Source organism: Plodia interpunctella, chromosome 3 (genome assembly GCF_027563975.2).
Source record: "Plodia interpunctella isolate USDA-ARS_2022_Savannah chromosome 3, ilPloInte3.2, whole genome shotgun sequence".
Classification (NCBI taxonomy): domain Eukaryota; kingdom Metazoa; phylum Arthropoda; class Insecta; order Lepidoptera; family Pyralidae; genus Plodia; species Plodia interpunctella.
The window spans coordinates 10,543,816-10,570,470 of record NC_071296.1 but is presented as its reverse complement, the minus strand read 5'-3'; the positions used below and the strand labels follow the sequence as shown (position 1 = coordinate 10,570,470).

The following is a 26,655-nucleotide window of genomic DNA, read 5'->3' as shown; positions in this document are numbered from 1 at the left end:
TTCATAATGTATGTATATATTAAAGTTTTATCTAGTTTTTTAAGTATACTGTACTATATATGTATATAATATTTTTTACAGAAGCAGTAAAATGAATAGGTAAGTATACGCTACACGCTAGAGCGTGGTATGGTAGCGTGGTATGATATGGATGATGAGATTTAGATATCTAGAGAATAATCTATTAAAACGTGATACGCGGGGCTGAGGCAGACGAGTGGGGTACGCGGCTCTGCCCCTCGTGATTTGCGAGTGAGTGTGTCATGGACTGCCCATCTAACTTCCCATCAGTTGGGCCGCTAGTTATAAAAAATATTGATTACTTACCTCTTTTTCTTGGTGATAACGAGCAGGTCGTTGAAGAGGAACAGGTAGAGCGGAGTCTTGTGGAACTTCTTGCCGAAGGTCAGCTTCATTTCGTCCGTCTTCCACACCAGCTGCGTCATTTCTCCCGAACGCACCAACCATCGGACTGGCCTGCAAATAATATTATTTATTTCTGTTGGATGATATGAAATGGAACCAGTTTAATTACATTTTTCTGTCGCCTGTGATGCCTATAATAATACCAAGAAAGTAGTCGTAAAATTTGAATTATGTTAAGTGAAGTCTGTGGTGAGTTATTTTAAACCTATCTCAGACACAGCTCTTTCACAATACCGGTTGTCTACCTTGATTTAGGCATAATTACCACAATCTACTCTGTGCTTTGTGGAGAGTAATGTTTATAATGTATGTGTAATATTATTTTATTTATTATTGACTAGCGGCCCGTCCCAACTTCGTCGTCGCCGCTTTTCCCAGGAATTATATTATCTATTGGTGATAACCGCATGAAAGTGGTTTTTGAGTTTATCGCGAACGGACAGACGCGACAGAGGACTTTGATTTATAATATGTAAAATTGGACATGTTTACCATTACCTTCTCCATTTCAGGTACTGATAAATCATCAACTATACATACAGCAAATCACGACCAGTATTATTTATTGAAGTGAAAACTTCTTTAGCGGCGTTGTGCACTTTTTGTGATGGGTGAAAAATGTTAAACTCGCGTCAGGACACGTGAGCCTGATCGAAAATTCGTAAGACGTCACAAATGCACAACGTTAATATTCAAGTTTTCACTTCTGCCGGCATTCCCGGAGTGCAACCCTATTTTTGGTTAGATTCGCTTACTTCTTGTCCCTCCTGGAGCAGGCGGGCCCGAGCAGCGGCGCATTGCGCACGTGCGCGGGGAACTCGATGGCGCGCGACACGCGGAACATCTCCTCCACGCGCTCCGTGTTGCGCGCGCCTTCGTTGCACGCAGACACGAACTGATACGGAAATATACAGGGTCACTGGTATCCAACGCATGAACTTGCAAAGGCGCATAAGGTACATAGAGACTAACACCTTTTGTTCTACGACTTTTGTCTAAACGTAATTTTCCTTTTTTTAGTTTTAATGTAGTTTCCATAAAACGTTAGTGAGGTTTTTTTAAAGGAATAACCAACAATGTATGTCGAAACCGCCAAAGATCGGCGAACTGTTTGCCGATTCTGTATGGCCGGCATTAACGATGCAAATATTTATTTAAACAACATTTGAGATGTATTAAATTGACAAAAATTATACTTCCAAGGAGCATTTAATTAAAATGAATATTTTACTTATTTCCAATCTATGCAAATGAAGATAAACTTTTACTAAGTTAAAAATGTTAGTTTAACAAAATCAGATCAATCTAAGTTCACTTTATTAATCTTCTTCAATTTTTCTAAAGATCCAGATTTATCGGCATTTACAAAAAAAAAACCAAAAAATTCTCGGGCGAGCGCATCGATCGATCTTTTGCGACTGAAATTTGCTTAAAACCTTGGGGCTAATTGAAGAAAGGTGACGAATTTCGCTACGATTAACATTAATACATCTACTCACGCTGTTGAGAGTGTTGAGCGCGTCCCTGCAGCTCTGGTGTTCCTCGTCTTCTCTGCTGAGGTTCTTCAGCACCGCGTCCATCAACAGCGGCAGTCTGGTGACGCGCTGCATGGGCAGCATCAGGAACGAGTGCAGCGACAGCGACTGGCACGCCGGGTGAGATTCCACTCTGGATTGGAACAGAACAGCCTCATTATTTATTTGCTTCTTGAATACTAATTATAAACTTATGTTACACTAGATGTTGCCAGGGCCTTCGCTCCCGTGGGAATTTTGAGATAAAATATACCCTATAGCAATCTTGGATAATGTACCTCTCTAATGGTGAAACAATTTTTGAAATCGGTTCGGTAGTTTCGTAGATTACCCGCCTCAAACATACAAACTAACAAACGCTTACCTCTTTATAATAATAGTATAGAAGGAAATAATACTAATTGCTCAGTCGCACTCTGTCGTTGCTTCGTCACAACGGAGCACGACCACGTATAGTGTAGGGTTCCGTAGCTAACAACTAAACCAGTGCCAGTCGGATTCACTGACCCGAGTTTCGTATTATGTCACCGGTTGTTACAAGTTTTATAGTAGAATACAGTTGGTCGACAATTACTGGTGAACTTGTCAAGCCAACTTAGGTGTGATAGTTTTCTTTTTTTTTTTTAAATTTCTTTATAAAAGAGTACAAGTACTACCACTTTTATAAGTTTCACCGATGTACCTGCGCAGAAATATTTTTTTTGCATGGCGCGAAAATATCTGCGCCATTTGGACGCGCGAACAAAACCGTTCGCTATTGGCTAATGCGAACGCGCCATGTCTGGAGTTCGCAGGAGCGCCACGCCCCGACGCGAATATTGTAAAACTATTATGAGCGAGATAGCACGACTCCTGTTGTTTTTGGATTTAAAATCTTATGTAGTAGCAATAAGTTCGTTATTTCACTAATGTTTTCATTCGGCCAGAGTCGGCGGTCGGTTGTACTATTCTGCGCCGTCGAACAATGCCGAGGTAACTTATAAATGTGGTACTACTGTACTAATGTCGTAACGTTTAAATTCCTAACAACAACCGATTCACTGGCAGAGGCGCGGACACTGGACTCTTCACGAAAATTGGCACTATATTATACGAACGGTTTACGAAATCCAAAAAAGCTCTTCCCACACCTCTAATATTTGATGAAAGGCCTATCCAACAACACTATAGGAAGGATGAAAAAAAAATTACATACCCTAAAAATTAGGTTTGTTCAAGATTTTATTTGACCACTTTGTCGGCGTGATTAATGTGCATACCCATACCAAATTACATAATTCTAGTACTAATAGTTTTTGAGCTAGACCTCGGATGGACGGACAGACAGCCTGTGCGTAACTTAATGGATTTGTTTACATGTCACACATGCTTTTTAACTTATTTTTGAAAATAATAAAGAGATGAAAAAATCCTGATCCAGATTTTTTCTGGAATCCGGAAAAAATCTGGATCCCGCGCTCTGTCCCCGGATAGACAGGGGCACGGGTTCAATCCCCGCTGGATTCCAGATTTTTTAAATCTCATTATTATTTTCAAAGATTCCTTGTCAATAGGAACTGAGTGCAGCAGCGAAGGCGGGCTTGTATTGTTGTGTTATAGAAATGTGATGGAGGCGCTAAAATGCGGTTGGGAGCTTAAATAAAACAAATAAATAGTGACCCGATAGTATGGTAACGAAAACTTGTCTGTAGGAATTCAAAAAAATCACAATTACCTCCTGAGTGCAGCGGCGAAGGCGGGCTTGTCCCTCAGCCGCTGCAGCGCGCGGACCATGAGCGCCTGGTTCTCGCAGTACTTCACGTAGACGTGGAAGTGCTGGTCCGCGTGCGTCCTCACGATCTCGCAGATGCCGGTCAGCAGGATGTTCTCCTGCCAGCACTTCTCCAGCTCGTTCATGAGGAGTTGCGAGCATTTGCGCACTGAAACAAACATATTTTCACAAGACTTTATATGTATGTTCGGATGGATTCTTATAACTTGCAACTCGAATTAGAAGCTGATATCTTCAACCGTTACAAATATGACAACATTATGTATGCCCGGAAAATTTTAAACTTATTCAAAAAAGAAGTAATTAGGTACACTGAGCCTTACGTAATAAAGATAAATTGTTTGTCCCCGGGCTTCGGTTGGCCAAAGTTAGAACGTCTTTTGTTGGGAACTGTATTCGCTTTTATAATAAATTGCCTAAATGGATTCTTAATATGCCGGATTAAAAATTTAGGAATTATATAACAGAAGTACTTTGTGAAAAGGCATATTACAAGTCTGATGATTATGTGAACGACAATAATGTTTGGCCCAAGCCTGGTGCAGTATCCTCATAAAATATGTAATTGATTTAAGACATGATTGCGTACGTTTTGTATATTTAGTTTTATATATATTATATAAATTTTTTTTGTCAATTTTCAATAATGTTATTGAAAATATTTTCAATTTTTCATTTATTTATTTAAATTTTGACATTTTCTAATAATGATGTGAATTCGTCCTCTTAATTTTTAATATCTATATGTATAAGACCTACATTTGTTAATTGACGTTCTTGAATGGCCGCGGTGAAAAGGCGCGCTTTAAGTAATTTTTTTGACGTCAATAAGTGATGTATATCATCCTATATTGAATAAAGATTTTTGAATTTGAATTTGATTGAGCTGAAATTTTGTTTATATCAACAACGTTTCACGAAATGATCGCAGTAGGTCGTAATATACCCAGTAATAAACAGCAGAACCTGTAATAACAGTAACTACGTATGTAGGTAGCGGAAGCGGTGATGTTGATTGCACACTAACTATGATAATTCGGCCTTGAGGATTTATCGATGGTCGGGAGTAGGCGCTAAGTGTACATTACGAGTTTGTAATTGATTCGTTTTTATTGTGTGATAGAAACTTTTGAGATGTTTCGAACACCTTGCCATAAACGCCCCATCCTAATCGTACAATCAACAGCACATCATGTTATCCTGCATGAACCTCTATGGCGTGGTAATAGTAGCGAGTTTGCAATTAATTTGAGTAAGTTGATGTGTTGTTCCCATAATGCTTGAGAGTCTTACAAAAATCTTTCACACTAGATAAAGATTTTAAAATAAAATCACGCGCCGCTGTGCTCCGCTCCCGTGGGAATTTCGAGATAAAATGTACCCTATGTGTTATTCAAGGTTATATTCTACCCGTGTATCAAATTTCATAACAATCAAACCAGTAGATTTTGCGTGAAAGAGTAACAAACACTTGACACATCTTCACAAACCTTCGTATTAATAATATTAGTACGATTTGTCAAGATATTTTTCGCTAAGCCTCTCTTCTCCATAGTCGTATTCGTGTCGTGATCGTCGTAGGTCGTGATCATTACGTGGAATTAAACACACACAACAACTCTCTTGGCATTAGTAATGGAGTGGTTTGCCATTGCCTTCTCCATTTCACACAACAAGTTAATAATCAACCAGTGTGCAGGTTCCCTCACGATGTTTTCCTTCACCGGAAGCAAGTGGTGGTCTATGAAAACTACTATACATGAGTCAGATTGGTATACAAACTAATGTGGCCCGAGTAGGATTCGAACCTGGGACCTTTCGAGGCATCGCTTCCGCACCGCAAATAATAAATTGAAATTTGTTTTATTTAAACATCCAACAGCACACTAACGCTGTTGGATGTTTAAATAAAACAAATAAATAGTTACCCGGCAGTATGGTAGCGAAGAGCATATGGAAATCATCATTGGTCAAGACGTGCGGGTCGCGGAAGGCGGGGTGCGACACGAACTGAGTCTCGAGCACGTTGAGCGAGTTGAGGTATGACGCCTCTGACGTCAGCAGCTCGAACTTGGCCTCCTGGAGCCGCTTCTGGGCCGGGGCGAGGGAGCCTGGATAGTGAATAACGTTAAGTACTTTGTTTCTTGCAAGCTTTTTTTTTTTTACTAACTTTTATTTCGTTCCACCTGTCTCCACCTATGTGTTTGTCTCTGTGTCTGTAACCAAATCTTGCAAGTCTAATTTCACCTACTTCCACTTGGCCTACAGTTTCCTATGTCGTTTCAATTTTCATACCAATACGCATATGCAATATGATAAGCATGACTTTATGGTCTATCCAGGATCGGCTATAAACGAGGGAAATCGTCAACAGTTTACAGCAAAGACATAATATTTTTTGTCACTCGTTGATTGCAACAGAAAAGCTTTTTTTCAGGGTTGTTATTGACAAAAAAAAAAACGGGTTGCATTCCGGGAGTGCTGGCAGAAGTGAAAACTTGAATATTAGGTCTCGTGTCCTGACGCGAGTTTAACATTTTTTACCCATCACAAAATTGTACAACGCCGCTAAGGAAGTATTCACTTATAAAAATACTTACTCAAGACAGCGGAGTTGACGACCTCAGGCACTTCGCACCACAGTGTCCGCGCAGGGCCGCGCGGCGCCACCAGCGCCATGGCGGACGGGCGCGCGCTCGGCGGCGCCCCTTCCACGGAACCCCCGCCCGAGCCCGACGCTTCGTACGCGTCCGAGTCCGAATCGCCCAGCTCCCGGCACACGGACTGGAATTTAAAAAAAATTACATGTTGCAGAGGATTACTGAGAGTAAAAAAATAATTTATTACGTATGAATAATTTGTTAAGGGCGATTTCGAAATACCTGTAAAAAATTACTAAGTTACAAGCACTATTGTAAACACTATTCTAAATCATTCATTCAATACTTATAACACTTGCGAATAAATAATATGAATATCTATTACTAGCTGCTCGCCCCGGCTTCGCTCGGGCAAAACCATAATAAAAAGAAGCCTATGTCACTATTGAAGGTTTCGCCTATATCTGTGCCAAATGCAATCAAAATCGGCCTAGTAGTTTTTGAGTTTATTCATTACAAACAAAAATACAAATCTTTCCTCTTTATAATATTAATATGGATAATGACGTATAAATTTAGAACATTAATATTAAATTTTCCACGAAATTCTGATACGATTTTAATGGCTCAAAATCTTAGTTGGATATGATTTTATCACGAGTATCGAAGCGGTGGTGGCGTAATGGTTAAGACGCCCGACAGTGGATCAAGAGGTGCCAGGTTCGAATCCTACTCGTGCCACATGAGTTTGTAAACCAATCTGACTCATGTATAGTAGTTTTCATCGGCCACCACTTGCTTCCGTTGAAGGAAAACATCGTTAGGAAACCTGCCCATCGGTTGGTTATTAACTTGTGTGTGAAATGGAGAAGGCAATGGCAAACCACTCCATTACTAATACCAAGAAAGTTGTTATGTGTTTAATTCCACATAATGACCACGACCCTCAGAGGACCGCCATGAGGAATACGACTATGAAGACTGATTGGCACGTATACATTTTCTCACACAAATCTAGATCAAGATCAACCAAGTATCACAACAAAAACATGTAGGCACTTGGCCCAAATAAACAGATCGTATCAATTACTAATTAACTTAAAGTTACTTACTAATGACATGTATTGCACAAAAACGGCGCCAATAATTATTTTAATGTCAGATAAATACTCTATAAGCTAATTTCGACACGAATCAATGAACATTGTGTATTATGTACGCGAGCTTCGTAACAACGCAAAGAAAAACCAGCAATGTACGTTTAATTGATAAATTCTTCATCACACCTGGCATAAGATGAACATCGCATTCCGAGCGAAGGTCAGGTGTCAATTAAGACGGAATCTGTTAGGTTTGTCAGGTATTTAAAGTTCTACATGAATTTCTAATCGTGTCAAAATAAACATTGATCTTTAATGCTGTGGCGATAGTGGCGAATTTGCAATGAATGTAGGCCGATTTTATTATTTATTCGGTGGATGAAATATGTAGCTACTATGAGACTGTTTAGAATTTGTTTTAACTAGCGGCTCGTCCCGGTTTCGCTCGGGTAAAAACATAATAAATTGTATAAACACCTAAACCTTCCCCAGGAACCAACTATCGATTGATGAAGTTTTTGAGTTTATCGCGAACAGACAGACAGACGCGGCAGAAGACTTTATAATATGTATCAGGATGGCGCGTAATTATTTTCACGTCAGATTTTAAATTACATAGTAATCTCAAAAAGCTACAAATTAAAAATTCTTTTTTCTTTCAATTTCACTGCTGTAATTTTACGACCGTCCGCATGATGTTAACTCTGGGGAGTGCTGTTGTAGCCAAAGCTTTTTTTATCCCTTACAAGCCTCGCACGAGATCCATATGAGGATAGAATGGTGCTATTCTATTTTGTGACATTTGAAACTATGACAATTTCATCATTTCAACAAAACAGAAACTGCGCTCATATTATTGGACACTATATGGGTTTTCACGCCGAAAGAAGCAGACGACTATTGAACTCGATATTAACAGTTTAATATTATATCCGCCGGGGACATGAAAAGCAAGGCTTTCTCTCGACCGACTGACTTTTGGCATTCATACCAGCGCCATTGGGTGCGAAAATGCTATAAAAGAGAAATTCACTGAGCGTGGTAAATATAATTGTAAATTATATAGAAGGGCCAGTAGGTAGGTATGCGAAGGCTCTGGGACAAAAAATAACCTAAGGATCCCATCTATATTTAAGTCGTTTGTTCTGTACTCGACGTACTCCAGATTCGTCTTAATCTAGATATATATACTATTATTATAAAGAGGTAAGCCTTTGTGAGTTTGTATGTTTGAGGCGGATAATCAACGAAACTACTAAACCGATTTCAAAAATTCTTTCACCATTAGACAGGTACTTTATTCAAGATTGCTATAGGCAATATTTTACGTCAATATTCCCACGGGAGCGAAGCCCCGGGAAACATCTAGTCAATAAAAGTCAAAATATAAATGTAGTAATACTGGGAGATATTTTCACTAGTTCAAGTTATAGTTTGTAAGTCAGAGCCCCCCTGAGCTTGGGGCCCCGGGACACCGCCACGTCTTGCCCACCGGTAGCTACGCCACTGGGAAGGGCATCCATTTAGAGCTACTATCAATGTTCTCTCCGGACATGGGTAGTATAGAATGTGTGTCATCGTGTGTCAATACCTATTGACACAAGATTATTATAGATCTGAAGTGAAACTTCAGACAAGCAATCATATGAGATATCTATACATCTATACTATTATTATAAAGAGGTAGCGCGTTTGTGAGTTTGTATGTTTGAGGCGGGTAATCTCCGAAACTACTGAACCAATTTCAAAAATTTTTTCACCATTAGAAAGGTACATTAGCCAAGGTTGCTATAGGCTACAATTTATCTCAAAATTCCCACGGGAGCGAAGCCCCGAGCACCATGTAGTAAATAATAAAACTCTAAGCTGGCTATGTCTGTGCATAGAAGATATTAAAGAAAAATAATTATGTGGAGTCTTTATGGAACTAGCAATTATTTTTTGTCTGTCTGTTTGTTCAGTACTAGGCTTTGGGCTAGACCTTATAACATCCGGCATACGATAAGGGACAAAATATATTAGCGCACTGTCCCGTTTCAACTCGTTTCTTTTTCTTGTGTAAGTGAAATGGAAGACATGACATGAGACATGAGATTGTATATATTTTACTCTATCTACGGGATTCAGTCTCTCTCGTCTGAGCGTTTTCTCGGTTTCTTAAACAGTCGTTGAGCGTTGGAGCTCCGCTTTCCTACTTTTTAAACCCCGACGCAAAAAGAGGGGTGTCGTAAGTTTGACCGCTATGTGTGTCTGTTGTATGTTGTGTTTCTGTGTACGTGGCACCGTAGCTCATCAACGGGTAAACGGTTTTTTTTTATTTGATAGCTAATTGTTATGCGGTGGTTCTTAGATATGTTTGATCAAAATCGGTTCAGCCGTTCAAAAAGTTGTAGCGAAATGAATATTGCAAGTCGAGGTTTTTTTAATTTGTCTAACAAATAAACTTTTAGTTATTGGTCTATTCGGCTTCAGAATTTGCGCTAACCAAAAAGTTTAACTGATTTAAAAAGATTTTAACGAATTCAATTTATGTTCGAAGCACTTTAGAAAACGTAAAGGATGATTAAGGCTCTAGAGCTTGTCCATATTTATGGCATACTATTGAGATTATCGTTATATCGTCTTATTAAACTGCCAGTCACGATATGTCTGTCTTTTGAGATATCTCCACCAAAGTACCGTTAATTCCACTTCTTTTGACATAATGATAGTACGTATATATAATTTCAAAAATATTATACTTTGATCCGCATTAGGCATATAATTATAGCAATTTTCATACATTACATTAATAAAATAGTCATTTTTATACATTATTTCAATTGGTGAATGATAAAACGTGTGCGCGTGTGTAATAATAATATTTCTTCTTGAGCGTCAATCGTGAAGACGAACTAGTGACTTAATATTTCGTCGTAAAATGTCATTAAAGTAGGGAAATAACTGATCATTTTCCTCGACACGTCATTGAATCGCAGACATACTACAATCTAGGTACAGTCAACAGGACATATACCTATCAGCACAATTTTCGACCAAAGGCTGTGCATTAGATCCCTATCCTTACATAAGTGTTATAAAACAAGTTCTCTGCCGCGTCTGTCTGTCTGTCTGTTCGCGATAAACTCAAAAACGCACGTATTTTCATACGGTTTTCACCGATAGATAGTATGGTTCCTGAGGAAGAATTAGGTGTATAATTTATTGTTTTTACTAGAGCGAAGCCGGAACGGGCCGCTAGTATAATATAAAACTATATATAGACCGCTTGTTGGAACACCAACATTAAAAAGTTGTTTTTTTAAGTTTGTTTTTTTTATATTTAATTTTTTGCTTACGGCAACATTGTCTGTATCGAATTTTTTGTCTCTTGTTCGTTCTCCCTCTAATAAACGGTCACGTTTCTCCGTAGCTCCTGGATTTTTATTTTTACCAGCCTAAATCTACAGTCCGCTATAATTCATATTTTACATTTTTATTCACCGCTGTCATCTGTTCGCGGTAAATATCAACAGGAAGTCGTCTGTTCATTTTTCTTACAAGACTCGTAAGAAAAAACACGTCAACAAACTTCACAGTTCTTATTGTCTATCTATTGGTGAAAACCGAATGAAAATCCATGTATCAGATTTTTAGTTTATCGCGAACAGAACATGCGGCAGCGTGGTCTTTGTTTTATAATACGTAAGCATGTACTGTACAATCATGGTTAGACGAACCTCGACTTTAGCGGCGTTGTAGAACTGATAGAGAGGCTCGTGCGTAAACAGCGAGCGCGGGAGAGGCGACGCGGGGTGCGAGCCGGAGGACGCGCCTGATGACGAGGACACGTGACCCGCGGGGGGGACGCCCGCCTCTGCGTACCTGTACACGAAGATAAATCAATTAACATAAATTAATCTGTATCAATACATGTAACAACATAAACAATAAAAAACAGTATCCGTACATATCCATATTAATATTTATAAATGCGAAAGTCTAAACCACTAGACCGATTTTGATGAAATTTGGTATTCATGTACTAACTTTATTTTTCAAAAATCAACCCCCGAATGACCATAAAGGGGGTTGATTTTCGACGCGGGTTAAGCCGCGGGAAAAACCTAGTTTAATAGCACATCTAGTAAATAAATAAGCCTTAAATCAACAAAATAAGTTTTCGTGGCTAAAATATGTTAGACTAAAGCTAGAAATCACGCGGACGAAGCCGCGGGTAGGCTTCTACCCGCGGCTTCGTCCGCGTGATTCCCAAGGGAAAGTTTATTTTGCAACCGGGATGCAAGGTACCAACTCTATGTCCTTCTCCACCCTACGAAGATTGTTTAAGCAGGTAAAGCGTATAGAGGTAACAAACAAACTTACTTTCGCTTTTATAATATTAGTTAGGATACAGCATAGTTAGGCAATAGTCAATATAGTCGTGACTGCATGGAAGAGCTGCTGATATATATCAATAAACTAAACTGATCCAAGGTCCAAATCGAGTCGATTTATCCGATTGCTAAATAGACGATTACACAATGTACATTGAGTGAGATTGTCGATACTGACTGGCACAAGGTACGGACAGATTGACAAGCCTCATTCATTGCAATTCAGCACTTGCGACCTTGCCATAAAGTCCGCGGGCACATATTGCAAAAATAATTTACTTGTTACTGAATGGCCTCGTAAAGTATGGGCTACATAACGTCACTTTAGTATTCGAATCCTGCTGGAAGCTTCAGGTCTAAACTATTGATTCCACTAGGATTCGAATCCAGGATCTCCAGGACAATGAATAATAAATAAATATATCAGGACAAATCACACAGATTGAGCTAGCCCCAAAGTAAGTTCGAGACTTGTGTTATGGGATACTAACTCAACGATACTATATTTTATAACAAAAACATCCAAGACTTGGGCCAATCAGAAAAAGATCATTTTCCATCATGACCCGGCCGGGGATCGAACTCGGGACCTCTCGGTTCAGAGGCAAACACTTTACCACTGCGCCACCGAGGTCGTCAATGTCAACGTATGCTTAGACTTTTAAACCACTTTCGACTGCTGCGGCCGCGCTGTCATTATGATCCGTTAATTTTCTTGAGGATGGAATCATTACCAAAATCAACCATTCATTAAATTTTAGTAAATTGACATAACCACAGTGCAGATTAATTATTATAAAGTCAGAGAAAGTACAATTTAATTTTTGTCTTTGTTAAAATTTAAAAAATTGTAATGACAGCACGACCGCATCGGTCGGAACGCTGTGAGGCACCGAGGCAGCCTTTCTTATCAAGTGTGATATTGATAAAACCGGAGTCAGACTTATTCAAGTCGCATAAAGGCATCTGACATGACTTTCACGAACACCGCCATCTAGTGGCAGTAGACGCATGCAACATTAGTAAATAGTCTACCAGATTCCTCAACAGTATCAAGTGTTGGTATATGAATCAGATTGGTATACAATCTTATATGCCTCGAGTACAAATCGAAGCTGGGACCATTCAATCATAGACGGGCGTGTTATCTAATATTTTAGGAATATTACGCAATAACCGCTAACAAAACGTTTTGGTATATGGAAACACCATTGTTAAGGCACAAATTTCTCATGTGTGACCTATAGATTGAATAATAAAGAACAATACGAATATTTCTTGTATATTGTTTCATCACCGTATATTGTACACAGTAACGAGAATTAGAATGTGATAATTGTTGATGAAATAATTCTACTATACCTAAATATTTAAAACGTTTGAAATTAAAACCAATTGAAATATTTTTTAAATTATTTAAAATCATTTAATATCTGATTAAAAATAAATAGATAAACGAAAGAAATATGTTCAGAGTCTTGTAATAAATAAAGAAGTGCGTAATTTTGATAATAAATGCGATGTAACAGGCGCACTTGAAACCGAAAGAGGCTCAATACGAATACTTAAAGCACTTAATAAAATTTTAATAATTTAGTTTATACAATCACAAGTCACTTCAACTTAAATCATCCATAGCTGGATATGTAACAACAAAACATCAAGTTTAATCATCGCATAGATAATAATGATTACTCACAATCAGTCTCTGTGACCACACGTTATTAAATTCAATCTTGGCACCATTAATAACCACAATTTTAGCAGAAAAAACACGCAACGTATAAATTAAGCGATACTTTTACAACTACATTAAGAAATTAAACTTTAAAATAAGAACATGCAATTCAGTTTGAAATTCAACCGGCCTGTGTCCACGCTACACGACTAACATTCATAACATACCGAAACGAAGTGCCAAGTTATGTTGATAAACCTGTGTGGGGCAAGTTTTAAGTGAACTGTTGCGCGCGCGCATCGTTTGGGTCATCACAAGATATTATTGAGTAGAAGTAAAATGAACAACACTCAACGGCCAACTAAGCTTTAGCTTGTAACAACACAAACACAGGAACGAGTACATCACATCCAGAACCGTAGACAAATATCTGAGTCAACTGGTACAAACATAAAAATGTTTGCACTGTATCACTAACTTAGTAAATATTTTTTTATTTAGGTAATATTTTAGATGGCAATTAAAAAAATCATACGAGAAAAAAAGCAATGCTTTCGTTCGCAATATTTCCGCTTGCGTTTACAACTTGCATCTTCGTAACGGTTCTACGGGAAACTGGCTTTGTGATGTGAGTCACCCGGAGCGAGTCTCGGCTGACTAACAGAGACTGAGACGGGAGCTTACCGTGCGATGAGAACTGGTAAGCAAATATGCAAAAAGTCTTGCATCGCAATTGTTATAAAAATGATTTTCTCCAAACCTAAGTACTTGAATGTGGCTCTCATTGGAAATAAATTATACTAGAATCCAAAAATGGTAGTCGAAACTTTAAAGGTCTCTGATATGAGCAGATTTTCCGCTCCTATCAAGAAGATCTTCAAACTTTTTCGTCTTGTCAGTCAGAGATGACGATAAATATTTTGAGTTTATACGTTTAAACGCACTAATCTCATGAATGATTATTTTTCTGTGTATGACTCGAAAGGTATCCAGAAACGCAAAAATCAAATGGGAGCAGATCCGCGGGGCGCATCTGACTTTAAATATAGCTAGGAAATCAATCTTGTTAATAGACGGAAACAAGATGAACAATCATTAGGTACTTTTGAGATCATCATTTAGACTCCATACTCTTCCTGTTGTTTGTAACCAAAGTAATAACAGCTGATCGTAATATAAGAAATTAAATCACACGCCATTAATTAATTATTCTTTATATTATGCCACGCCATTAATTAATTATACATAATAAATAAATAAATTCTTGCGGTTCGACCTAGAATAGAACCAATTCATATCCTCCTAAGGATTCCTACGAGGCGACTAAGGGACACAGGGACACGGATATGCAATAGCTCTGACATGCAATAGCATTCCCAAAGAGGGTTGATCTTGTGAAATCATAGCCATCTTCTTTCTTGTGAATTCATAGCCAAAGCTCGAACTTTGACGCCCTCGGGCCTATTTGGGGCGTCACAGCTTCGAATGTGACCGGGAACACGCGAGAGAGAAACAGTTAACCCTGCGTATGCGCATTATTGCACACGTCAGCTGCCTGCTATACCCCGAGGTCACGAGTCAATTAGATTCACACCAATTGGTTTAGGTGCCACGACACCCAGCGCCCACTGTCACCAGTCTGGGTAATTGGTTTGGCTTACTCCAAACTATGTTTCAGGGTTGTCAATAATTTATTTTATATATTTATATTATTGAATTAAATTGTCGGAATAAGTGGTATTTATTTTTATTATCTTAGTGGCTGTTATCACTTTCCAAGTTTCAATGAATCATGTACTACGGATGTTAAATAATGTTGTTTCAAAACATAGAATCCGCACCACGCTCGGGGATATGCTCCTCAAAAACAACGTGGATGTATTTAATGACTCAAATAATATATTTATTCAAAATGTGTACTCAAATTGTGTTGCCAGTTGTGATAACTGTCTTCTATATTTGCCTTCTTAGAGCATGTACAGTCAACAGCACATCAAGTTACCGTACATGAACGAACATCAATGGCGCGGTAATAGCAGCGACTTTGCAATGAATTTGAGTAGGTTGATGTGCTGTTGACTGTATTTAAAAATTGTTCAAAATATAAGTATTCTAATATTTTTTTTATTCCTGCCTATATATATCTTTAAACCTAACATAAAACCGGATAAATCAGATCCAAATATTAAACGTGTTGTGATCGCGAAGGAGACAAAGAGTAAAAACTTGTAATGGCAACCCTATTGTCATTGCAACATGCGCAGGCGCATTATAACCGCCGCTGACTGGAAACTAACCCAAGGTAGGTGGATGTTGTAAAGTGTCTCTCGTGACGTTTATGAAATAGAACGTGATGAGACAGTCGTACAGAATATTTCGCAATTTTATGTATAGGGATTTTCCCGAAACAGAGCGCGGTCGTAGAGGAAAATTTGAAGTAATAAAAGTAGATCATAAATTATTATCAGGTCAGGTGGATCATTATCCTTCCATTATCAAGGTCATAGATAGCTTTTTTAATGTGGCAACCTTAGCTTCCGGATATATTTGAGTTTGTTTTATTCATGCGTAGTGCGAGATGCGATTCGATTAACGACGTCGTCGTCGTTACTTCGCAGTGAGATCAATCAATTAAATCATAACCCACACTGTGATTGATATGCTGCTAAAAGTTTTCACAGTGTAAATCGAATCGCAACTCGCGCTAAGGCTTCAGAAGGACATGATCCTTCTGAAGCCTTAGCGCTTAATTTGAGAGAGCGTGTAAGTTGTCTTTATGAAAATTATCTTGCATATATATTTTTTAATTTTGATAGTATTTAGCTAGGTATATGTATATAGTAACCCATATCAAGTATAATAAGTCCGTATGTTTCGCTAATACACTGTTCAGATCTACCTTTCAATCCACTCGTTACGAGAAAACGGACAAGCCGCTTGCGTAAGAGCGTCGCCCCCAGACGTTACAATGCTGACTTTGTAAGATAACTGAAGAAAGGGATCACTTACCAGGACGCAGTGGAGTGGTGCACCACGGTCGGGGTGTCGGCGCCACAGCCCGCGTACCACGAGGTGCGGGTGCGGGGACCCTTTTCCTTGCGCGAGAGCGTCGGCAGCAGGCGTTTCAGTTCTGTCATAAAACACAAAATTAATATAGACAAATGTCACACAGAGGGACAAAATTTTCTGGTCCGACGAGGGCGTCGCTACTGTTGAATTTTGCAGATAAAATGTCTTTGTTTATGAATTTAATTAAATGAGTTTCCTATTTCGATTTCACTATTTTTTATTCTCAATTATTTTGTCAGGTTTGACGTAACAATAATGGTCAATAGAATATATTATGAGAAAAATGATAAATATTTACATACAAACAAATAACACTGTATAAATTCTTGCAAATGTTTATAATTAAAGCAAATAATCAGGGCGTTAAATGTTACTAATCTTCAAGACATGCTGTTTACTCTGTTTGCGACTACATTTTAATCTGGTTTTCTAAGCTTTAAGACGACTTGAAAATGAGCTACAATGAAATCTATAATCTGATAAACGGCTATGATTATTTCAATGTAAAATAACAAACACAAAACATAAATCGTGCATTGTTAAATTGGAAATAGTTAATAACTATATGTGCCAATGAAAAATGTTAATTAGTTTTCAATTTGCTATGAGTTTATTTTAGTTGTAATGTTCAAGTAATGAATAGTACTGCTAGTTTAATAAGTATACATTGTAAGACTTTGACGTATAAAGAACACACGAAATGAACTCATGCAAATAATTGTACATGTCAGTGCGGTTCTTCAGTTATCCACAAAACATATACACATCACACAAGAACTACGAACACAATTTAAAAACACACTTACTATTCATAAGAACAAAAATAAAAATGTGAACATGTGAAACGAGTCGCGTTGTAAAGGGTGCGCGTCCATCACGATCGGACTCTCGCGAACGAATAAATACAAAGTTTTAATCCGCAACCAGAGTATGACGTACTAAACAAGTCGAATGCAATGAAACTGCAATTACGTACGAAGGTTAAGATTATCGCGGTGATCTAGTCCAGAGGTTCTCAAACTCACTATTTATTCATTTATGCTAGGAGGTCTTACATTTTAATTATATTAGATAATATTCAAAATAATAGTGATAATATAACGGTTGCCGATAACAAGACTTTATAAAGTACAATTTAGTAATATTAACTTAAATATCAATTTTTATAAATAAATTATGTTTGACAATATCCAATCAATATGCGACTGCATGTTCAAACAAAGTATCATACCTTTTTTGTATACTTTGAAGTTTGTAGCATATAAGTTTATTGCAAACTACCTACAAAAAATCTACCAATTATTATATAGAACTTGACACAACTCTTCATAAATACATAGCCATAATTAAGAACAATCCGATTCGAGGATTTTCAGAATAACTTTTTTCACGAGCACTAATTATTTTTCTATAGGATTTTTGAATATTGCAAAATCCACGTTGGGAATCGCTGGCTAGCTGACACGACGTCGGCACCCACAACCATGGTATTGAGCGATTGCAGCAATTAAAAGGATGACAAAGACAGTGCGACGTTAATCAGTTTGCTATAAAAGGCTACTGAGCTTAGTGGCGCCATATCACTTAATCGACATCTAAATGGTAAAAAAAATATGTTTTAAGATAATAGTTGAAATAATTTTATGATAAATAAACTATATCCCTTTATTTAATTAATTAATTTATCAAGTTCATTTGGGAAATCGTTGGAGAGCGTCGATACGCAAAGGAGATCTGTTTATTTTGCACAAGTAAGAGCCATCGCCCATTGCTCAGTCGTGCTCCGTTGCGAAGACGCAGCACGTTGTTGCCCCGTTGTTTTCTAGTTGTTTTCTCCATAGTTTTTGACACTGACGTGCGTTGACGTACGTCAAAACGACGGCAAGCGACTGAGCAATGCTGTATCGATCTATTAATTTCCCACTGATAAACTTGAATTGAGTTACAAAATTTTCATTCAAATATGGACAATAAACACAGAGAACATACCATAGACCTGTAGCTACATCTATGGTTCTTATAAAAATATAAGAGCTATCTAAAAATCGATTGTTCTATAGAATATTTTTATAGGCGGAGAATTAGCTCTATTGGTCTAACTCTTCGCCTTTAATTTTAATAGAAATATTAGTTGTACGTAAATAAATACACTTCACGTATGTAAGTTTACTAAGTTCTAACTATATTTGAGGAGGGCGCCACTAGGCTCAAAATAAGACTTTTCCTAACGAAACATAGTGCGACATATAGACAGACATACACGTGTAGAAATGACCATTTCCATGCAACCTCCTCTTGGCCAGAAATATCTATTGAACCTCGCGTTTAGGGACAGGAAGCAATATATTAGATTTATACAAAAATACCTCGTTTTCGCACAATTCGCGGTTTTTGACTCATCAATCCTATTGTGTTACATTAAAATGACATTGGAAAACTTTGTTGGCAGTTACATATGAATTTATCTTGTGTCTTACGTGATGTAAATTGTGTTTAGTTTAAACTAATATTACTAAAAATATTCCACTATGTTTAATATTATTTGTAACAAGGATGAAATTAGTAGCAGATTTCTTATATATTTATAGATTGTTTATTTTTTATGTTCTAGGTATTATAAATTTACTTCAATGTTGTATACAATCTTGACATGTAATTTTATACAAATACAAACGTACTTTGAAACTAGAAATAATTTCACGTTATAATTTATTGTAGAGATTATAAATTACACAATTTGAAATATAACAACATTTTATGATTTTTAAAATATTTTACACGATAAAATAATTTCAATTAAGCATTTAAACACACGTGGTTTCGTAAATTTTCAACTACTTAAATTCTTTTAGCGACACGGAATCATACGATTTTACAATAAAAAAGAAACACGCCTGATTTTCATACTTTCCAACCCTAGAATAAGTTCCTGGAGAGAAGTTCAATAGGTACTCGGAACCAAGCGGGGGCACTGACCTCAGTAGCGCTGTCTCGCTCTGGCCCAATTTGATAATCCTTCAGAAACTATTCAGACGTCAACTGCACTAAGTAATCTATTTAATTAAGTAGTTGTACAACTGTTTAACTTTAATTTGTTTCATGATTTTTAACATCCAGTTAATTATCCTTGTAACTTCAAGTTATTTATATACTGTTATATGTAAGCAAAATTGAAGTGCAATCAAGTTGCCCCATGAACGTATCTAGATATATTTCCGGTCTTATTTTCATGTCGCTATTGACATAATGTGAGACCGATATGTAACCACTTTCATAGCTTTCCAGCTCGTATTATATTTATATAAAGAAATCCTACATATTGTCAAAAGTATTTCCTTCTGACGCATATATAAGTTGCACAAACCCTATTTGAATGACTCATATGACCTGTGATGTATGTAGGTTAGTTTATAATAAATGGTGGGGGGTAGTCTAAGTAGCTTGGTTGTGAGATGTCATTTTATAAACCAGTCCGGAATAAATGCTTGTTACGTACGCCCGTGTTTCAGTTAGCTCCGCGACACCGTTATCCCTCAGGACTATCGACCGCTATATCACATTGGCGAACGAGGATTAGTACCAATATTTACGCGTGCAGGTTAGACATCGCAATTATGTCGATTGGTAAAGTGCGGGAGTTCGACGTGAAGAACGGGGCGTGGTCGTCCTACGTGGACAGGCTCGAGATGTACTTTACAGTGAACAGTGTGAAAAATGAACTCAAAGTGCCTACTTTAATTGCGGTAATGGGTGACGAAGCTTACGAACTATTATCGAATCTAGCCAGCCCTAAGAAACCAGCGGAACTAAGCTACGAGTGTGCGGTCAGATTATTACGTAATCACCTCCAACCGACCCCGTCGGCACTGGCAGAGCGGTTCAGATTTCGGCAGAGAAGGCAAGCGGCGGACGAGAATGTGGCAAGCTACGTGGCGGAATTAAAAAAGTTGACACGCTATTGTAAGCTGGGGGACGGATTAAACGAAAACCTTCGGGATCAATTCGTGTGCGGCTTGAGGAGTGATCTCATCCGGCAGAGGTTATTTGCAGAGGATGACACGCTCACGTTTACTAACGCGGTGAAGTTAGCCAGCTCATTAGAAGCCGCGGAACGCGACGCAGCTGCGGTTGACGCGACAGGAGCCGCAAGCCGGGAGCTATCGGCGGATGTGCATGCTCTGGCGGTCAGCAGCGGCAAGCAGCGGCGGGAGCCACGGGCGGCGGGCCGAGCCGGGCGCGGTACACATGGAGGAGCGGGAGCGCAGCGGGCGGAGGTCGCCGGAGCGAACCTTAGCGGCAACAAGATTGCGAGGAGTGGCAGTCGGGATACACACAGTGGACAATGTTATAGCTGTGGGGGAGTGGGCCATTATCGGGAAGAGTGTCGATTTAACCAATACACCTGTAGCAAGTGCAAGCGGGTGGGGCACCTCAGGCGTGTGTGCCCGGACCAGAGGCAGGGGCGAAGAGCAGCTGTACACTATGCCGCAGGAGAGGAGGAGCCAGAGGACGAGAATCTGGACAGTTGCGGGGAGGATTTTCACCACTTATGCCTGAACGATTATAAGGCGGTGAGTGTGCCCGTTGTCATAGAAGGTCATACAATTTATATGGAAGTGGATACTGGTACGGCTGTATCCTGTATAAGCCGAGGAACTTATAATAAATATTTAAAACATTTAAAGATTGAGGCTAGCAACGTCATTTTAAACTTTTACGATGGTTCTAAGCTTAAGCCACTAGGTGTCATTAGACCAACTGTGAATTATAAGGGTGTTCATAATAATTTAGAGTTATTTATTATCGATGGAGGGACGACCTCACTGTTAGGACGGCAGTGGTTATCAGAATTAAAAATAAAGTTACCAATGTTTACAAATTGTAATAATATGATAGGTGCAGATAAGAGCCATATACAAATGGATCATGAGTTGAAAAAATTGTTCAACAGATATAAGGAATTATTCAGCGGAGGTTTGGGCACATACACGGGGGGCAAGGCGACTCTGAGGGTTCGGGAGAGCGCGGTACCGGTGTTCCACCGCGCGCGGCCGCTGCCGTACGCGCTGCGCGACCGCGTCGACGCGCAGCTCGATCAGATGCTGCGCGACGGCGTCATCGAGCCCGTCGACTGCTCCGAGTGGGCCTCACCTCTCGTACCGGTAAGCAAGGCTGATGGTTCCTTGAGAATTTGTGCTGACTACAAAGCTACAGTCAACCCGGCGCTTGTGGTAGACCGCTATCCGTTGCCAAAAGTAGACGATTTGCTGGTAAGGTTAAGTGGGTCACAGTTTTTCTCAAAAATTGATTTATCTCAGGCCTATAATCAGGTTTTGTTAGACGAAACGAAAAATCTCACCGTTGTGAATACCCATAGAGGTCTGTATAGGTATAATAGGCTGGTGTATGGCTTAGCATCCAGCGCCGGGATTTTTCAACGAATAATGTGTAATTTATTAAATAATATCCCTAACGTCGAAGTATTTTTAGATGACGTCATAATAGGGGGCCAAACTAAAAGGGATCACTTGCAAGCTGTTGAAGCTGTATTTAGTAGGTTGCATAAATATGGACTAAAGTTAAAAAGTAATAAATGCGTATTTTTAGTTAACGAAGTACGTTATTTAGGTTATATTTTAAATAGGGATGGTATAAGAACGGATCCAGAAAAAATTCAAGCCATTACCAAAATACCTCGACCAAGCTGTGTAACAGAGCTGCGTTCGTTTTTAGGTTTAGTAAATTTTTACGCAAAGTTCGTTAAGAACATGAGCACAAAGTTAGTTCCCTTATACGAATTACTTAAAAAAGGTTGTACATGGAATTGGTCACAGCAGTGTGAACAAGCGTTCACAGAGGTTAAACGACTTTTGGTTAGCGCGGAAGTTTTGATGCACTATGATCCTAGTCTGCCGCTCATAGTGACCTGCGACGCGAGCGCGCGGGGCGTGGGGGGCGTGCTCTCGCAGCCGAGTAGGTGCGGCGGCCGCGAGCGCCCGGTTGCCTATGTATCGCGCACGCTCAACGATGCCGAGAGAAATTATTCTCAGATACATAGGGAAGCACTTGCTATTATATTTTCTGTTAATAAATTCCACCAATATTTGTACGGTCGTCGTTTTACCCTACGCACCGACCATAAGCCTTTGGTATCGATACTCGGACCACATACAGGGATACCTACCATGGTAGCTAGTCGGATGCAACGCTGGGCAATAATATTATCGGCTTATTCGTACGATATCGAGTACGTGCGCACCGACGAGAACGGAGCGGACGGGCTGTCGCGGCTACCTGTGGCCGCCGGCGGTAAACAGATGAGTCATGCGTCTAGTAATGCACCGGCGCCCGAGCAAACGTATTTACATTTTATTCAACAGGAACTATTGTTAGACTATAATGTTATTAAAAGTAAAACGTCGCGTAATCCGCTTCTCGCTAAAGTTTTGAGTTATTTACGAGACGGATGGCCGTCGGATTGTGAGATTATGAGTATGAAGCCGTATTTTAATCGTAAAGACGGGTTATACGAAGAGTTAGGGTGCGTTATGTGGGGTCATAGGCTGGTAGTACCGGACGAGTGTAGGGAGAGGGTACTACGCATGATTCACGAACCCCATATGGGAATAGTAAAATCGAAAGCTTTAGCTCGCAGTTATGTGTGGTGGCCGGGGGTGGACGAGGACGTGGAGCGGTTGTGTCGGGAGTGCGCGGTGTGTGCCTCGCAGGCGGACGCGCCGCCGCGCCAGACCCCGCGAATGTGGCCCTGGCCAAACCGGCCCTGGTCTAGAGTTCACTTAGATTTCCTAGGACCAATTTTTGGCAAAACTTACCTGGTTTTAGTCGACGCCATGTCTAAATGGATAGAAGTTTGTCAGGTTTCTAGCACAGCGGCAACTGGGACTATAGGAAAGATTAGCGAATTATTCAGTAGATGGGGTTTACCTAAACAGATAGTTACAGACAACGGACCGCCGTTTTTTAGCGCGGAATTCGCTAATTTTGTGAGTAGCCAGGGTATTGAGCACATATTTTCGCCACCGTACCATCCGGCTTCAAACGGTTTAGCGGAAAATGCTGTAAAATCGTTAAAAAGAGTTATTAAAAAAGCTAGTGCGGAGAAACAAGACATAGATAAAGCCTTGTGTACGTTTTTGTTGCATTATAGGAATACTGAGCACTCGACAACTGGGGAAAGCCCGGCTATGTTGTTACTAGGCAGACGGTTACGTACAAAATTAGATGCACTGAAACCGAATAGGGAGGGTAAAGTCAGGGAAGCGCAGCAACGTCAAAAGGTAGCGGCAAAAGGAAGTAATAGGGAGCTTAGGCCAAATGAAACCGTATGGTATAGGCAGTACTTAAAGTCACAGAAGTGGGCATCGGGCCAGGTGGCCGAGTGCGTCGGGCCTAGTAACTATAAGATCAGGGATAAGCATGGGGAGGTCTTACATAGGCATATCGATCAACTGAGACGGAGGACGGGTGGACGTTCATCGCTCGCTTGCCCTGATACAGAATTTAATACCAGCCAAAACGAGTCTAGCACAAATTCTGAACCACAGATAGCCTTGCCGGATGCGGGGGATGCGGCCCAATCGGAGGAGATAAACGACGAAGCCGGGAAGGCTGAGACGCCCCTTAAAGGGTCGGTAGTCAGTGGGTTGAACAGGAGGGATGCTCCTGCGTCTCCCGAGTTCCAGGACGCCTTGCCAACTGTGACTACACCACCTCCTAGTCGTCCTGTACGACAGTGTAGGTTAAGGAAAATGTAATTAAGTTTAAGGGAAATTTTATGTTACTTTTATATTTTAGATTTAAGTTAGTTTAAATGTAGCAAAGGGGTTTTGTACGTAAGGGTTGATTGATGTGGGGGAATGTGATGTATGTAGGTTAGTTTATAATAAATGGTGGGGGGTAGTCTAAGTAGCTTGGTTGTGAGATGTCATTTTATAAACCAGTCCGGAATAAATGCTTGTTACGTACGCCCGTGTTTCAGTTAGCTCCGCGACACCGTTATCCCTCAGGACTATCGACCGCTATATCACATGACCTATACTGTTAATAATATACTGTCACTTGTGACGTGTCACACACTGACGTCTCGGCCTGTTTTCCGGTAAATTCGTCCTCCTAATTATTAATATATATATAAGACCTATATTTGTTAATTGACGTCCTTGGAGAAAAGGCTGCGGTGAAGTTTATATCTGAGGCAAATATTAATCGAAAGCTGTCTAAATAAGTTCAGCATTTTATTCAAAATGCTACATTTCAAATATATTTTTTTGATAAACACCTAATATGTTTTTAGTAAGTATATAATTTATCTAGCAAATAGCAAAGTTGACGCCTGCGAGCAACTAGGGTACCTTCGTTGACAGCGCTAAGGTCAGTCGGGGGGTGAGGCCCGGGCGGCGGGGGCGGCGGCACCGCGGGCCGCGACAAGCGCTCACTGCGATCACTGCGCTCAGCGCGATCGACAGTGAGACAGGGGGAGGACTCCGCCCAGGGTCGCCTACCGTCGCGCCGGCGTGGAGCTGATGCGGGGGAGAGGGTTTCCGTGCTGCCGGGGGCGCCGTCGCTGCTGTGGACAAAATTTGACTTTAGTGATTTTTGTCTCGGAATAAGTTGTTATACTACGGTCAGCGGTGGGCGGAAAAGGACTTAAATGATAATTATGTTGAACAGATTATTTTTTATCTCACTGCACATTGTTTTTACAATATGCTTAGTGCATAGAATATAACTTAAATAATTAAATATACTTAACATCTGCGGAAGAGACAGAGAGAGTACATGGAACATAACATCTTCCAAAGGGAAATTACAGTGAAAGACAAATGTTAACTTTCCACAGTAATTACAGTACAGTAAATTTATAATATTAGTAGGATGTGTAAACATATCGCATTAAGTAATGAAAAACCGCATAAAAATTACTCATAACAGTAAAGACAAGTTTATTTGTTAGACAAATTAATAATCCCCCGACTTTGAATATTCATTTCGCTACAACTTTTGAACGGCTGAACCGATTTTGATCCAACATATCTAATCTATCTAACCGCCGCATAAACATTAGCTATCCAATAAAAAAACCGCATCCAAATCGGTTCACCCGTTCCACGTACACAGACAGACACATTTAGCGGTCAAACTTATAACACCCCTCTTTTTGCGTCGGGGGTTAAAGAACAGAAAACATGCTCACCAATTGCTAAATCCAGAATCCCCATCTATAGAATCAGTCAAATAGAATGTAGAATTAGTGATCTTCAGTGCGCTGGGCACATCGGAGTTTATGTCCATTACTGATGAGGAAGACCTCCTGAACCTGGACTTGAACGAAAAATAAGTTTTCCTGGACAGGGTTCCACTATCCTTCTTACTATTGTCACTTGTTGGAGTCGTTGGCTTCTCTGGAGGAGGCTTATCTGGCAAAGGCGGGGGGTCCCCGTTACTTAATCTCTTCTCCCCTATAGCAGTCTTTAACTCGTCTTTAAACCCGTTGGCTTTCACGGGATTCTCAGTCTTAATTAACATGGGCTTCGAGTCGGGGAAGCTGATATTGCTGTACACGTGTTGGTCGTCGCAGTTCGCGTAGATTGGAGACTTGGGTTTGGGTTTTGTTTCGTACGTGCCGTTTTGAGGCGACGGTGATAGTTTTAATGTCTTGCCGTCCATTGCTTCTGAAATAAATGAAAGTTTAATAAATTTTGAAATAAATAAAAATTTCTGGGTAGGTAATATGTACAACATATTTAATAGATCTATATGATGTACAATCAACTTGAAAAAAAATCTCCAATCTTATCTAAGCTTGGAAAGTGGATGTCAAAGATGAGATGTTAAAGATATAAAATTAGCTACTCATTTGTTAGTAGTTACAAATAAAAAATAAAACAAAGAATACATTTGAATAAATAGAATGTGTGTTCAATTAAATTAAACCGCAAAATTCGACAACACTTTCAACTCCGATATGGTCTAGTGGCTAGGATACCTGGCTCTCACCCAGGAGGCTCGGGTTCGATTCCCGGTATCGGAAGAGCGTTTTTTTCTTTTTTTTCCCTCAACCACATTTTTTTAAAACTTTA

General features: G+C 39.5%; 1 protein-coding gene and 1 non-coding gene across 14 annotated transcripts in view; one reads left to right on the top strand and one right to left on the bottom strand.

Moving 5' to 3' along the window:
• The window catches only part of Exn (Ephexin), a 105,202-nt gene that overhangs the window by 3,695 nt on the left and 74,852 nt on the right, over positions 1 to 26,655 (bottom strand). For 9 of the 13 annotated variants that reach the window (XM_053769888.2, XM_053769891.1, XM_053769890.1 and 6 more), the window contains 10 exons: positions 25,770 to 26,247; positions 24,928 to 25,142; positions 16,496 to 16,616; positions 11,152 to 11,296; positions 6,333 to 6,516; positions 5,661 to 5,843; positions 3,676 to 3,880; positions 1,926 to 2,094; positions 1,182 to 1,321; positions 328 to 477 (listed from right to left, as the gene is read on the bottom strand). In XM_053769888.2, coding sequence (XP_053625863.1) covers positions 328 to 477; positions 1,182 to 1,321; positions 1,926 to 2,094; positions 3,676 to 3,880; positions 5,661 to 5,843; positions 6,333 to 6,516; positions 11,152 to 11,296; positions 16,496 to 16,616; positions 24,928 to 25,142; positions 25,770 to 26,247 — 1,990 coding nt within the window. The remainder of the gene's footprint in view (positions 1 to 327; positions 478 to 1,181; positions 1,322 to 1,925; positions 2,095 to 3,675; positions 3,881 to 5,660; positions 5,844 to 6,332; positions 6,517 to 11,151; positions 11,297 to 16,495; positions 16,617 to 24,927; positions 25,143 to 25,769; positions 26,248 to 26,655) is intronic. The other 4 variants (XM_053769896.1, XM_053769895.1, XM_053769897.1 and 1 more) reach the window with 4 other exon arrangements.
• Positions 26,535 to 26,606, top strand: TRNAE-CUC (transfer RNA glutamic acid (anticodon CUC)). The gene has a single exon. It is a non-coding gene; the product is annotated as a tRNA-Glu (tRNA).